The sequence below is a fragment of the Ornithorhynchus anatinus genome, chromosome 2, assembly GCF_004115215.2.
Source record: "Ornithorhynchus anatinus isolate Pmale09 chromosome 2, mOrnAna1.pri.v4, whole genome shotgun sequence".
Classification (NCBI taxonomy): domain Eukaryota; kingdom Metazoa; phylum Chordata; class Mammalia; order Monotremata; family Ornithorhynchidae; genus Ornithorhynchus; species Ornithorhynchus anatinus.
In genome coordinates, this window is record NC_041729.1 from 74,916,492 (window position 1) to 74,930,857 (window position 14,366).

Genomic DNA, 14,366 nt, shown 5'->3' on the forward strand with positions numbered 1-14,366 from the left:
ACCCAAGTCCTCTGACTGCCAGGCCTTGTTCTTTTCCCCCAGAACATGCCAAATTTTTTTTTATGGTATTTGTTAAGTCCTATGTGTCAAGCACTGTTCTAAGCACTGGAGTAGATCCAAAATTGGACACAGTCCCTGTCCCACATGGGGCTCATAGTCTAAGTAGGAGGGAAAACACAGCAGATAAGTGGTGGAGCCGAGAATAGAACCCAGGTTAGCACTTAGTATAGTGCTTGGCACATAGTAAGTGCCTAATAAATGCCATAAAAAAATCAAATGAAGGTCCTCTGGGGCCCAGGCTTGGGCTTTATCCATTAGACCAGCTGCTTATTTGTAAAGGCCATCCAGCTTTTCAAATTCAATTAGCAAGCTGGGTAAAGCCCCTGAGGAATCTGGTTTGACTATACTAAATATATGTCCACCAGTTTGGTACCACAAGTAATAATAATAATTAATAATAATTATTGTATTTGTTAAGTGCTTACTATATGCCAAGTACTGTTCTAAGCACTGGGCTAGATTCAGGTTAATCAGGTTGGACACAGTCCCTGTCCCACAAAGGGCTCACAGTCTTAATCCCCGTTTTTACAGATGAGGTTACTGAGGCCCAGGGAAGTGAAGTGACTTATCCAAGATCACACAGCAGACATGTGACAGAGTAGGGATTAAAACTCATGACCTTTAGACTCCCAGGCCCAAGCTCTATCCACTGAGCCTCCCTGCTTCTCCAGATGTGTAGGATATTGAGAATAGTAACGTCAAGAATAGAGTACTTTTGAAAGCTCTCACTTTGAACACCAGAAGACACCGATGTCATGCTGGGAAACATTTAGAGTACCAGGACCTATGATCTGATTCTGGAGTCCCGGTGGCTTTGCAGTTCCACTGTGCCTCAAGAATCATCCCACAGATCCAAAGTGTACACCTTTGGAAGAACTGTATTGTTGATGTTACTACTCTTGGAATCCTAACATCTGTGTTTCCAAACTGGGTAAAGAGACTAAAGCCAAACATGATGAAAAAGACAAGCAAGAAAGCACATTGAGGAATTAATCTTCACAACTGTTACAGTATTATGGTATTTATTAAGCAGTTACTCTGTGGCAAACGTTGTGCTAAGTAATTGGAGCAGATATAAGTAAACCAAACAAGGTATCTCTTCCAAGTGAGACCCACAGGCTAAAGGGGAGGTAGAGAAGGTATTTTATCCCTATGTGCAAAGGAGGAAACTGAGACTCAGAGAGGTTAAGTGACTTGCCCAAGGTCATGTGTCTTTGAACATCCCACATTGATTTCATGTGGGGAAATGCTTAGCCTCTTCATACATTTGTTTGATAAATACCATGCTAATACCATAATTGATGAACAGGCCATTGTGAAAATTATTACTTTGATGTGTTTTCCTGTATGTCCTTTTAATCATATTTGGCTTTCATCTCTCAACTATATTTTCCCTTTCCCTCTTTCTCTCTTCCCCTGGGTTTCACATTTTCTCTTTCTCTCCTGGCCCTCGACTCAAGGCTAAAGGAGTCGCATAATCAGTGGCTTTGCTGCGGGAAGCAAAATTGGTAGTTTTCTTGTCAGGTCTCCAACATTGTCAGGAATAGGTACATAATTTAATTCATGATGACGAGGAAGACTGTGTGTTTGAAAGTCTCAGAAAAGCAATAGCTGAAGCTTTATTTGCCAAATGTCAACCCTGCATGTCAAGTAGAGTTGTTCACTTGAATCAGAAAAATGTTACATGATTTTCTTCTTTTTCTCCCCTTTCAGATACAGCCATTTCACTTACGATCACAATCCCTATCTACCTATAATCAGCAACTATGGTTGACTTGTGTTGTTCAGCTAGATCAATCAGATGGTGAGTCTGGCTTCTTGGGATTTTTTTCTTCCTAAAAATATCTATTGGATTGCTCGAGGAATGTAAAGTGGGAACATTTTTCATTGGGGGATGTCTTGGGGTAATTTCACTGTCCATGAAATACTTTCTTTTTCTAAAAATATACATGTGTTATGACTGTAGGGATTTACTAGGGAAAAAATTACATTGGAGAACATGTTTGTGTAATTTCCCTGTCAGTGAAACACTTCCTTGTTCTTGAGGTGGTAGATGGTGAGGGATATTTGGGCCTCAGGTGATGAAGGAATGGTAGCTACTGACTCTGAGGGTTCCTTTTCTTTTTTAATGGTCACCGTTAAGTGCGTGCTATCTATCAATAGTATTCATTGAGTTCTTACTATGTGCAGGGCATTGGACTGAAAGCTAGGGTAGATACAGATAATTGGGTTGAAGCCAGTCCCTGCCCCACATAGGGCTGACATCTTAATTCCCTGAGGCACAGAGAAGTGAAGTGTTACAGGGTCAAGCAGCGGAGCCAGGATTGGAATCCAGGTCCTCTGTCTCCCAGGCCCAGGCTCTTTCCACAGTGCTTCTCGATTTCTGTTCCTTGATTTCTGTGCCTTTAGTTGTGGAAGTGCAGATGGCAGTTAGTAGCAAAGGACTCGCTAGAGTGGGAATGAAGAAGCTCGTTGTCAAAGTGAAGTCTCTGGTAACCTGATGCAATTACCCTCCCCTGGACCTTCCTGCTTTGGGGAACGACAGCCCCTTATCCCACCCAAGAGGAGGGGAAGCCCCAGGGCTGCACTCCCCAGGTGTTACTGAGCACCTACTGTGTGCAGAGTACTGTATTAGTCCTTCGAGAGAGCACAGTAGAAGTAAAAGACTTTGTGGCCTCAGGAATCCTCTGTTGAGCGTTGTTCTGTGCACTGAGGGGAATTACAAAGGAAACTCGATGTCTGCCCTCATGGAGGTTACGATATAACAGGGGGAGACCCGATTAACACAAATGTACAATAGACGAGTGAGCCAAAGTTGCAGATGATCAAACCGAAATTCAAGATATATAGGTATAAGTGGCAGAAACCTATCTACAGACGCGAGCGAGGGCTGGAGGGGTGGCAGGTCTGACCAGAGTTCTGTCAGGTGAGATAAACCTGGAAAGGCCTCGTAGAAAAGGATGGCGACTCACAAGAAAAGGGGTGGCCGAAAGTAATTCCAGATCTTAGCAGTGCCACGTTGGCGGAAGAGGCAAAGGTGGTGAAACCAGCACTGGCAACTTTTGGAGTAGGCTTTTGAGGAAGGCATTGGAAATAAAAATGTCCTTGCTTTTGGGAACTGTAAGACCTGGAGTGGAAAGACACTTGGTCACTGGGAGACCAGCAAGGTGACCAAAGCAGTTAGGACTTGGACTAGAGCAGTGGCTGTGTAAATGGAGAGGAAGCATTGGTTGATTATGGTGTTTAAGTACAAACTATGTGAAAGTTTTAAATCAAGACCCCAAGATCTTGAGCACGAGGCCTGGGAAGGAGAGTGGAACCAGTGACAGTGACGGGGGAAGAGGGAGAGGAGAAGATCTTGGGAGAAAAGTCAGTGGGCTCGGGGACGGCGTCTGTATCTGGCAGTTTGTAGTTTACCCCTCTTTCCCGGTCCTCTTCTCTCTTACAGAAACCATTATCCAAACAAACTTTCTCATGACGGTCAAAGTGGACGGCGTAACGCAAGACGGGAGCAGGACATTTGTCAATAACAAAGTTCATAATCGGACAAGGACCTTTAATTGTGCAGGGGTTGGTGATTTTAAAATGTCTGGGGATTATAGACCGTGCTGCATTTTTCTAAAATGGTTTCATATGAGGAGCCCATTAAATAAGCGGGTGGGATCTTTTATGTACGACGACCAGCATTGCAATAGCAGTCAAGAAAGGAAAACAGAAGAGAAAATGGAACTAGTTTTTACGGCTGACTTGTAGTAAAATATAATAATAATAATAATGTTGGTATTTGTTAAGCGCTTACTACTGTTCTAAGCGCTGGGGTAGACACAGGGGAATCAGGTTGTCCCACGTGGGGCTCACAGTCTTAATCCCCATTTTACAGATGAGGGAACTGAGGCCCAGAGAAGTTAAGTGACTTGCCCACAGTCACACAGCTGACAAGTGGCAGAGCTGGGATTCGAACTCATGAGCCCTGACTCCAAAGCCCGTGCTCTTTCCACTGCACCATGCTGCTTCTCCATGAGAATATGAGAATGAAGACCAAACTAGATGTGCTTTCTCCTCCAAGGTTCATGGCTTTGTCTGTGAGCCAGTTTGTTTCATACACTGAACCACCCTGCCAGCCCTGAACAACCAACTACTTGAACTATAGTGATTTTTTTCCCATCCCTCTGTGACTCATTCTTGCCCTTCCTTGCTCTATGTCTAGACTCTAAGCTCTTTGTGAGCAGGGAATGTGTCTGTTTATTGTTCTGTTCTACTCTCCCAAGCGCTTAGTACAGTGCTTTGCATACAGTAAGCAGTCAATATGTACAAGTGAATGAATGAATACCCCACCCTCCCTAATAATAATAATAATGTTGGTATTTGTTAAGCGCTTACTATGTGCAGAGCACTGTTCTAAGCGCTGGGGTAGACACAGGGGAATCAGGTTGTCCCACGTGGGGCTCACAGTCTTAATCCCCATTTTACAGATGAGGGAACTGAGGCACAGAGAAGTTAAGTGACTTGCCCACAGTCACACAGCTGACAAGTGGCAGAGCTGGGATTCGAACTCATGAGCCCTGACTCCAAAGCCCGTGCTCTTTCCACTGCGCCACGCTGCTTCTCCCTATGACCTGTAGAACATCTTTGCCTGATGTGTTAACTTTGATGTGTTTTCCTGTATGTCCTATTAATCATATTTGGCTTTCATCTCTCAACTATATTTTCCCTTTCCCTCTTTCTCTCTTCCCCTGGGTTTCACATTTTCTCTTTCTTTCCTGCCCCTTGACTCAAGGCTAAAGGAGCTGCATAATCAGTGGTTTTGCTGCGGGAAGCAAAATTGGTAGTTTCCCCACATGAAATCAATGTGGGATGTTCAAAGACACATGACCTTGGGCAAGTCACTTAACCTCTTTGAGTCTCAGTTTCCTCCTTTGCACATTGGGATAAAATACCTTCTCTACCTCCCCTTTAGCCTGTGGGTCCCACTTGGAAGAGATACCTTGTTTGGTTTACTTATATCTGCTCCAGCACTTAACAAATACCATAATTATCATTATTATTATTATTATTCTTATGGCTCGATAGGACTGGAGCAGAGAGGGAAGGGCTGGAAGAAGGAGAACAGAGCAAGGAGAGGAGGAGAGGACACATAACAGTCTTTCTGAGAAGTCACCCCCTTGCTGATCTCTACAAACTTCAGGGAGCTGGGATTTTGGCATTCTTTGCCTGAGAACCATGTTCTGTAAACCCTGGCGAGTGTTGAAGGAGAGGCCAAACTGTTTTCAATATTTAAAGCAGCTTTTCAGATAGGTAAAAAAAAATCCCCTCTACATAATAATAATAATTTTGGCATTTCTTAAGCATTTACTATAGGCCGGTCAATGTTCTAAATGCTGAGGTGGTTACAAGCAAATCGGGTTGGACACAGTCCCTGTCCCACGTGGAGCTCACAGTCTCAATCCCCATTTTACAGATGAGCTAACTGAGGGACAGAGAAGTGAAGTGGCTTGCCCAAGGTCACAAAACAGACAAGTGGCAGAACTGGGATTAGAACCCATGACCTACTCCATCCCCGGCTCTGGTCCTACCTAATTGCTTTGACTGACTGAGAGAAAACTTTACCCCCGTCGTCATCATCAATGGCATTTATTGAACGCTTACTTTGTGCAGAGCTCTGTACTAAGTGCTTGGGAGAGTATAATACAGAATTGGCAGACACAATCCCTACCCACAACAAGCTTACAGAGGCAGTGAGCGTTTATTCCGTCTCCAACTCCCTCATAGCTTGCTCCCTTCTGGCCACATTTGGTGGGCTGGGAGAGGTCAAGAAGAATTGTTTTCGAGTCTCAGAGCCCATCTTGGCACTGCACACTCTCAGACTCCCTGGACTCTTAAGGCCCAGTCATCCCGAGGTGATTAATGATCCCATGTTACCTGTCAGGAGAACAAGCCTGGACTAACTTTCTTTAGTTTGACCAACTTTTGGGTGGCTTATGGTTTAGGACATATGATCTTTCTGACAGGTTCCTGCAGCTCTGATTTCCAGATTCACAGTCTTCCGTTTCTTCACCCAATGTACTGATGCACTTATAAAATGAAATATCCGATTGCTCTTGCAGGGTTGGATCTTTTTTAAAATGCAAATGATATATTTGTAGTCTTTAGAGGTAGAAAAACCTCTAAAGGGCAAATCCAACTATCTCAGCCTAAGTGAGGTTGATGAAACTATCCTAACCTTAATTTCTAAGAACCATTCTTGTTGTAGTAGGTGAACCGGGTGAAGAGCAAAAATCAGAGAAATATGGCACTGAAGGAAAAAAATGTTACCAACATAAAAAAGAAACCTCAGGACTGATGTGGTCAGTGTAGAACGAAAGGGATTTCTGTAAACTGTAGGAATAATCAATGCAAATTATGACCTAGGACCGATGTGATTAATGGATGTTGATGAGGAAGTAACCAAAGGAGAGAAGACAACAGAAGTGTAGTGGAATTGTTCAGTGAACTGTCGCAGGGATATGTTGAACATTGAAATACAGAATCTAAGCACTGAAAGCCTGAAGGTAGGGAAGAGAGTTGGAAAGTCTCCAGTGGTTGCCATTCCAAATTGCGACCAGTTGCTGGGCCTGCCTAATGAGAGCAGAACTCTGGCTAGGCTAGTATTATGAACCATTGTAAGTCACCGGTTTCTACTTTCCCCGATTCCGTACTCACCGAGCAACCTCGGGATAAAAGTAAATGGAATTATGAAGATTAGATTTAGCTACTCCCTCCTCCGCCTGGCTTCCGTAACCCTTCGTTGGTACCTGGAGAGCCGACGCTCCCCAGAGGTCACTGAGAAAATGTTGTCCTGCCTGTGACAAGCTCCCTGGGAGCTCAGCTCTGATCCTCTGTCTTCTCATTGCTTTCCTGCCTTCCCACATTGCAGAAATGTGCTGAAATTATCGTGGTTCACCTTGGCTACCTGAATTATACTCAATATGCTGTTATGGTCGGCTTTGAGAACCTGAAATCTTTGAAGATGCCCATCAAGGATGTGACCTTCACGGTAAGTAGTCCGGCAAATTGAAAAGTTGTAAAAATACCCCCAAAAAACCTTGAATCCTGGGTCCTTTGCAGGCCTCTTTAATGTGACATTTTAATTGATTTTATCCTGAAACAACCAGGAGAGACATAGACTAATTTCTAGTGTCCCTTTAAATTATTCAGTACATGAAACCAAATGTAAGCCTGACTTCCACGAGGCGGCTTTGATGAGTGATACTTTGAGACTTGATATTAGTCCAAGTTAATTATTGGTTTTGTGGAATTTATTTTGCTTCTCTGAGTTTTCCTTTGTGATGTGTTTGCATTCTATAATAACAGTTATAACTGTGGTATTTGTTAAGCTTTTACTATGTGCCAAACTCTGTACTAAGCACTTGGTAGATACAAGATAATCAGGTCCCACGTGGGGCTCACAGTCCAAGAAGGAGGGAGAACAGACATTGAATCCCCATGTGGGAACTGAGGCACAGAGAAGTGAAATGACTTGGTCGGGATCGTACATGTGACAAGTGGCGGAGTGGGATTAGAACCCAGGTCCACTGAGTCCCAGACCTATGTTCTTTCCACTGGTCCATGCTATTTCTCTGTTAAAGGCACAGGATTTACTGATTCCAACCTGTTCCTCTATCCATTGTTTGAATTGTACTTTCCAAGCTCTTAGTACACAGGAAGTGCTCAACAAATACTATTGAATGAACGAATGGATCCATTAAATCTACCAGTGATTTTCTGATCCTTGCATGTCGTGCTGACTGCACAATTTTGACTTTCCTTTTTAACTGCAAAAGGGAGGGAGCGTGGCCTAGTGGAAAGAGCATTTCCTCAATCAACCAATAGTATTTGTTGAGCGCTTCCTGTGTGCAGAACACTGAACTAAGTGCTGGGGAGAGTACAGTGCAATAGAGTTGGTAGACCCATTCCCTGCCCTCGAGGGGTTTGAAGTCTAGAGGGATACGTCAATCAATCTGTGGTATTTATTGAGCATTTACTGTGTGCAGAGCACTGTAGTAAACATTAAGGTGCATACTTGGCAGTATAACAGGGTTGATAGACACGCTCCCTGCTCAAATCTTGATATCTTCATAAGAGGACCGAGGTTTAGCCATTGTGTACTGTGGGAGACTCCTTCAAGCAGCTATTATTTGGAGAAGCAGCATGGCCTAGACAGTAGAGCCCGGTCCTGGGAGTCAAAAGGACCTGAGTTTTAATCCTCTGCCACTTGTCTGCTGTATGACCTTGGACAAGTCATTTCACTTCCCTGGGCCTCAATTCCCTCATTTATAAAATGCGGATTAAGATTCTGAGCCCCACTGTGGGACAGGGACTGTGTTCAATCCAATTTGCTGGTATCTAGTCCAGCATTTAGTGCAGTGACTGGCACATAGTAAGTGCTTAACAAATCTCCCAACCTCCTGTCTCTCCCCACTTCAGTCTATATTTCACTCTATTGCCCGGATTATCTTTCTACAGAAACGCTCTGGGCTTGTCACCACCCCTGTCCTCAGAAACCTCCAGCGGTTGCCTATCAACCTTCGAATGAAGCAAAAACTCCTCACTCTTGGCTTCAAAGCTCTCCATCACTCTGACCCCTCCTTCCTCACCTCCCTTCTCGCCTTCTACAGCCCACCCCACACACTCTGCTCCTCTGCTGCCGCTCACCTCCTCACTGTGCTTCGTACTTGCCTGTCCCACCATCAACCCCTGGCCCATGTTCTACCACTGACCTGGAATGCCCTCCCTTCTCACCTCCTCCGAACTAACACACTTTCCCCCTTCATAGCCCTACTGAATGCTCACCTCCTCCAGGAGGCCTTCTAGACCAAGTCCCCCTTTTCCTCTGCTCCTCCTCCCCTCCCCATTGCTCCAACTCCCTCCCTCTTTACCCTTGCCTCACAGCACTGGTGTATAAATGAACATATTTATTATTCTATTTATTTTATTAATGATGCGTATATATCTATGATTCTATTTATCTGTTTTGATGGTATTGATGCCTCTCTACTTGTTTTGTTTTGTCTTATCTGTCTCCCCTCTTCTAGACTGTGAGCCCATTGTTGGGTAGGGATTGTCTCTGTTGGCGAATTGTACTTTCCAAGAGCTTAGTATTCATTCATTCAATAGTATTTATTGAGCGCTTACTATGTGCAGAGCACTGTACTAAGTGCTTGGAATGTACAAGTCAGCAGCAGATAGAGACAGTCCCTGCCCTTTGACGGGCTTACAGTGCTAAGTGCTCAAGAAATATGATTGAATGAATGAATGAAATACCACAATTATTACTATTATTATTATTAGGTGTGTGAACATAGGCAGTGCTATTACTGGATCATACTAAGGTCCACCCAGCCTGGGGTTATAATAGTAATTAACATGGTATCTATTAAGTGCTTACTATGGGCCGAGAGCTGAGCTGAGGTAGATACATGATAAGTCAGAATCGGCCCAGTCCCTGTCCCCCATGGGGTGCCAGTCTATTACGGAGAAAAGGTACTGATTCCCCTTTTAACAGATGAGGAAAATAAGGCACAGAGAAGTTAAGTGATTTCCCCAAGGTCATACAGCAAGCAAGTGGCAGAGCTGGGATTAGAAGAAAGTGGCAGAATTGGGATTAGAACCCAGGTCTTTTGAATGCCAGGCCTGTGCGACTTCCATTAGACCGCGTTGCTTCCCTGTCTTTCAAATTTGCATCTGAACGTTTGAAGGGTCACTGTGATGGTTTTCCTCGTGGACATTATTACTATTATTATTATTACTGTATTTGTTAAGCAATTAGTACGTGTCAAGCACTGTTCTACACGCTGGGGTAGATACGTGCTCTTCAGGTTGGATACAGTCACGGTTCCACTTGAGGTGCACAGCCTAAGGAAGGAGAGCAGGTTTTGAATCACCATTTTGCAGATGAGGGAACTGAGGCCCAGAGAAGTTAAGTGGAGTTGCCCAAGGTCACAGAAGCAGAGCCAGGATTAGAACCCAGGTCCTCTAACTCCCAGGCTGTGCTCTTTCCACTCGGCCATGCTGCTTCTCCTGTCATAATGGCTAGGGTTTTACCGTCCAAAATCCCCAACTTTCCCCGTGGTGATCCATTATGTTCCTCTCAGCATCAAGTTGTTTGAACTCCTCCTGATCTCACTAATATTTTCATCCTGCACAACCTCCCAGGGTAACAGATTTTATAAATTTCCTACCTGCTTGTTTTTTGAGGGGAAACCAGAGGGAGGAGAACAGTGCAAAGAAATTAGTAACCTTCAGCGTTTCTGAGTTCAGAACTTTTCTTTGAACACCCAAATGTTAGAAGTAAAGAAGCTCCTATTTTTAAGTGTGTCAGACACTGTGGGCATTGTAAAATTTCAAACGAAGGGGGGTGTGATAGTGACAGGGAGATAAGATATAAAGAGGTAAAAGGAGTTTTTAAAAGGTGAGCGTAACCTTTCTCAGCATGCGGACGCATCTTCTCTGAAGGGCCGAGTCTCCTTCCTTGCACTAAGGCAAGCCTGCCAAATACAGTGTAGCCGGAGGGACGATTTTTCTGGCCTTTTGAAAGGAAGCAAGTTGCGGTCCCCTAGAAACTCAAGATGAGGGATTATTCAGAATCACCCAGTGACTCTCTCCAGGAGTGGGGTCTTCCCCATAAAGAGAAGCAGCTCGGCCTTGTGGAAAGAGCATGTGCCTAAGAGTCAGAGGACCTGGGTTCTAATTCCAGCTCTACCACTTTTTTCTGTGGCATTTGTTAAGCGCTTACTATGTGCCAGGCACTAAACTAAGTGCTGGGGTAGATAGAAGCTAATCAGGGAGGACACAGTCCATGTCCTTTGTGGGGCTCGCAGAACTAATTCCCATTTTACGGCTGAGGTAACAGGAGGTACAGAGAGGTTAAAAAACTTGGCCAAGTTCACACAGCAGACAAGTAGTAGAGCTGGAATTAGAACCTAGGTCCTGCTGTGCGACCTTGGGCAGTCACTTAAATTCTGTGTGCCTCAGTTCCCTCATCTGTAAATTGGGGATTACGACTGTGAAACACACGGGACCAGCGACTAAACAGTGCCTGAAACATCATAAGTGGTTAACAAATACTATAATAATTTTTATTGTATCTCTCCCAGGACTTAGTACAGTGTCTGGTACATAATAAGCACTTAAATGCCATTTAAAAAAGAAAAGGAAAAGGGACATGAACCAGGTCCAAATTTATTAGCCTGTATCTACTCCAGGGCTAAGTACAATGCCTGGTATATTGTAAGTTCTTAACACATACCATTAGGAAAAAAGAGACAGGTTGCAGTCCTTGGTGCACAGGTGTAAAAGATGAAGCTTTCAAATTGTTTACTCAATCTGCATTCACTTGGAATCTGTAGAAATCATTAGGAATTTAATACTTAACATCTACTGTCCAATTCCAACTAAACCGAGGCTTTCACCTCTGTTCTTTTGCAGTGGAAGACTTATAACCCAGCGTTTTCCCAGGTGGAAATTTGGTTTCGATTCGTCTTTGTGGTGTTTACCTTCATGGTCACAGTAAGTGTTACCTACCTGACTATTAGTTTTGGCAATCCCAGGCAGAAGATTCCCTCCGAAGAGGCCAACCTATAGGAGGAGTAGTGTGACTTAGTAGATTGAGTACAGGCCTGGGAGTCAGAATGACCTAGGTTCTAATCCTGGCTCTGCCACTTGTCTGCTTTGTGATTTCGGGCAAGTCACTTAACTTCTCTGTGCTTCAGTTCCCTCATCTGGAAAATGGAAATTAGACTTGGGGGCCCCACGTAGGTTATGGACTGTGTCCAACCTGATTGGCTTGTATTTACCCCAGCGTTGATCTCATCCCCTCCCATGCCCCTGGGCAGTGCCACTGCCCACCGGCTGCAGTGAGTAATAATAATAATAATAGCAATAATAATTATGTGATTTGTTAAGGCCCATCTCAGGGTCACACCTGAAGAGAGTCTAGTACTCTGCCAGTCTCGACTATGTGAGGGAGAGTCAAGCAGAGGCCTGTCCATTCCGAGCTTGGGCAGTGGCTAGTGAATGGAAGGCAATCTGCTACGAGTCAAAACTCACATGTGCTGGGCAGCAGCGGCACGGGAGAGAGTCGAGGGTGGAGACTCAAGTTTACTGTGCAGAAGGAGGCGATGGTAAACCCCTTCCATATTTTGACCAAGAAAACTCTCTGGATCCACTACCAGAACGATTGTAGATGGAGGTGGGGCGTTTTGGGAGAGATGTGTCCATGGCATCGCTGTGGGTCAGAGATGACTCAACACCACAAGAGCAGACTTATCAAGTGCTTACAATGTGCCAAGAACTGTTCTAAGCATTGGGGTAGGTACCAGTTAATCAGGTGGGGCACACACATGGGGCTCACACTCTTAATCCCCATTTTACAGATGAGATAACTGATGCCCAGAGAAGCGAAGTGATGTGCCCAGGGTCACACAGCAGACAAGTGGTGGAGTCATGATTAGAATCCAGGTCTTCCGACTCCCAGGCCCGGGCTCTTTCTACTAGGCCAAGCCGGACAGGGAAGGAGACTGCTCATCTCCCACAGGCCTAGAACAGCCCCCTTTCTCAGTGCTGGGTATAGCCATGGGTGGGCTAAGTGTTGGGCAGGGGGCAAATTCAGTCATTGCTAGGGCCCAGGAACACTTACCACGGAACACTTACCATGTGCACCGGGGCTGGAAATTGCCAAATTAAACAGTGGTGAAGGAGGAGGAGGAGGAAGAGGAGGAGGAGGAGGGGTGGAACGTTCAGTTCTCTGTCTCTCTCTCGCCTGAATCATCTCACTCAGCAGTGTTTCAGAGCTGGAGGGGGCGGGTGGGTCAGAGACAGGGTTGCCAACCATCCCTGAATTCCCAGACAGCCCACTCAAGGACTTCACTGTTTATAAATACAAGGGGGATTGGGAAGAAGAATCCCATTTGCTCTCCACCCCAGCCCAGCATCTTCCCTGTGCACAACCGGACCGCTCTGGGCCTACAAGGGGTGGCCGCGGTTGCCGAGGGAAAGGCAGAAAACCCCAGCCTTGTTTTCTGGGAGGAGGAGGTGGAGGAAGGGAAGGAGGGGGCTTGTGTGTTGCCCAGCCCTGTCTCCCCAGGCCAGTCTGAGGAGGTGGGAGTGCCAGCCTTCAAATTGGAGCCACAGCAATGCCATCTTTGGCCTCAGCTGTGGGCTGCTGTGTGCCATCAAGTCCCCTCTCCTCTGCAGCTTTCAGGGTCATGGCTCCCCATCTGCATCACATTTTACCAGAGGATTCACCTGGGGCCGTGCACCAATACACCGGCCTTCCCCTCTCCACTCTCATTTCTTTTCCTTCTCCTTCTCATGCCTTCCCTCCTCCTTGCCTTTCCCATCCCCTCTGGCAGCAGTTGGGCTGTCACATCACCCCCAACATCATCTGCTTGGAGACATCATCTTCTTGGAGAAACAGCGTGGCTCAATGGAAAGAGCCAGGGCTTGGGAGTCAGAGGTCATGGGTTCGAATTCCGACTCTGCCACCTGTTAGCTGTGTGACTCTGGGCAAGTCACTTAACTTCTTTGGGCCTCAGTTACCTCCTCTGTAAAATGGGGATTGAGACTGTGAGCCCCATGTGGGACAGGGACCACGTCCAACCCGATCTGCTTATATCCACGCCAGCGCTTAGTACAGTGCCTGGCACATAGTTAAGCACTTAACAAATGCCATAATTATTATAATTATTATCCCCATGTGCTGTGCACAGCATCATGTAATGATATTGCATGGCATGTGAAAGTCCACAAATTGTAGGGCTTTCTGCCCACCAGCTGCTCAAAGGTTTCATTTTCTTTGACTTCTGCCAAAAAAGGTGGCCCGTCCCTTTCGTCTTTTTTTTTATGGTATTTGTTAAGCGCTTACTATGTGCCAGACACTATATTAGGCCCTGGGATAGATACAAGATAATCAGGATGGACACTGTCCACACCCTACATGGGGCTCACAATCTTAGTCCCCATTTTACAAGTGAGGGAACTGAGGCCCAGAAAAGTGAAGTGACTTGCCCAAGGTCACCCAGCAGACAAGCTCTAGATTGTGAGTTCATTGTCGGCAGGAAATGTGTCTGTTTGTTGTGGTATTGTACTCTCCCAAGCGCTTAGTACACTGCTTTGGACACAGTAAGCGCTCAATAAATACAAAGGAATGAATGAAGTGGTGGAGTCAGGATTAGAACCCCGGCCCTTCCGACACCCAGGCCCGTGCTCTGTCCACTAGGGCACACTGTTACCCTCCTGCAGTTACCTCAAATTGTTGCTCTGTTTTGCAG

General features: G+C 45.4%; 1 protein-coding gene across 3 annotated transcripts in view; it reads left to right on the top strand.

The window, feature by feature from the left end:
* TMEM181 (transmembrane protein 181) overlaps window positions 1–14,366 on the top strand; it is a 127,987-nt gene that overhangs the window by 85,627 nt on the left and 27,994 nt on the right. For all 3 annotated transcript variants that reach the window (XM_029058205.2, XM_029058206.1, XM_039911138.1), the window contains exons 4-7: window positions 1,774–1,864; window positions 3,509–3,630; window positions 6,974–7,093; window positions 11,524–11,604. In XM_029058205.2, the coding sequence (XP_028914038.1) occupies window positions 1,774–1,864; window positions 3,509–3,630; window positions 6,974–7,093; window positions 11,524–11,604 (414 nt within the window). The remainder of the gene's footprint in view (window positions 1–1,773; window positions 1,865–3,508; window positions 3,631–6,973; window positions 7,094–11,523; window positions 11,605–14,366) is intronic.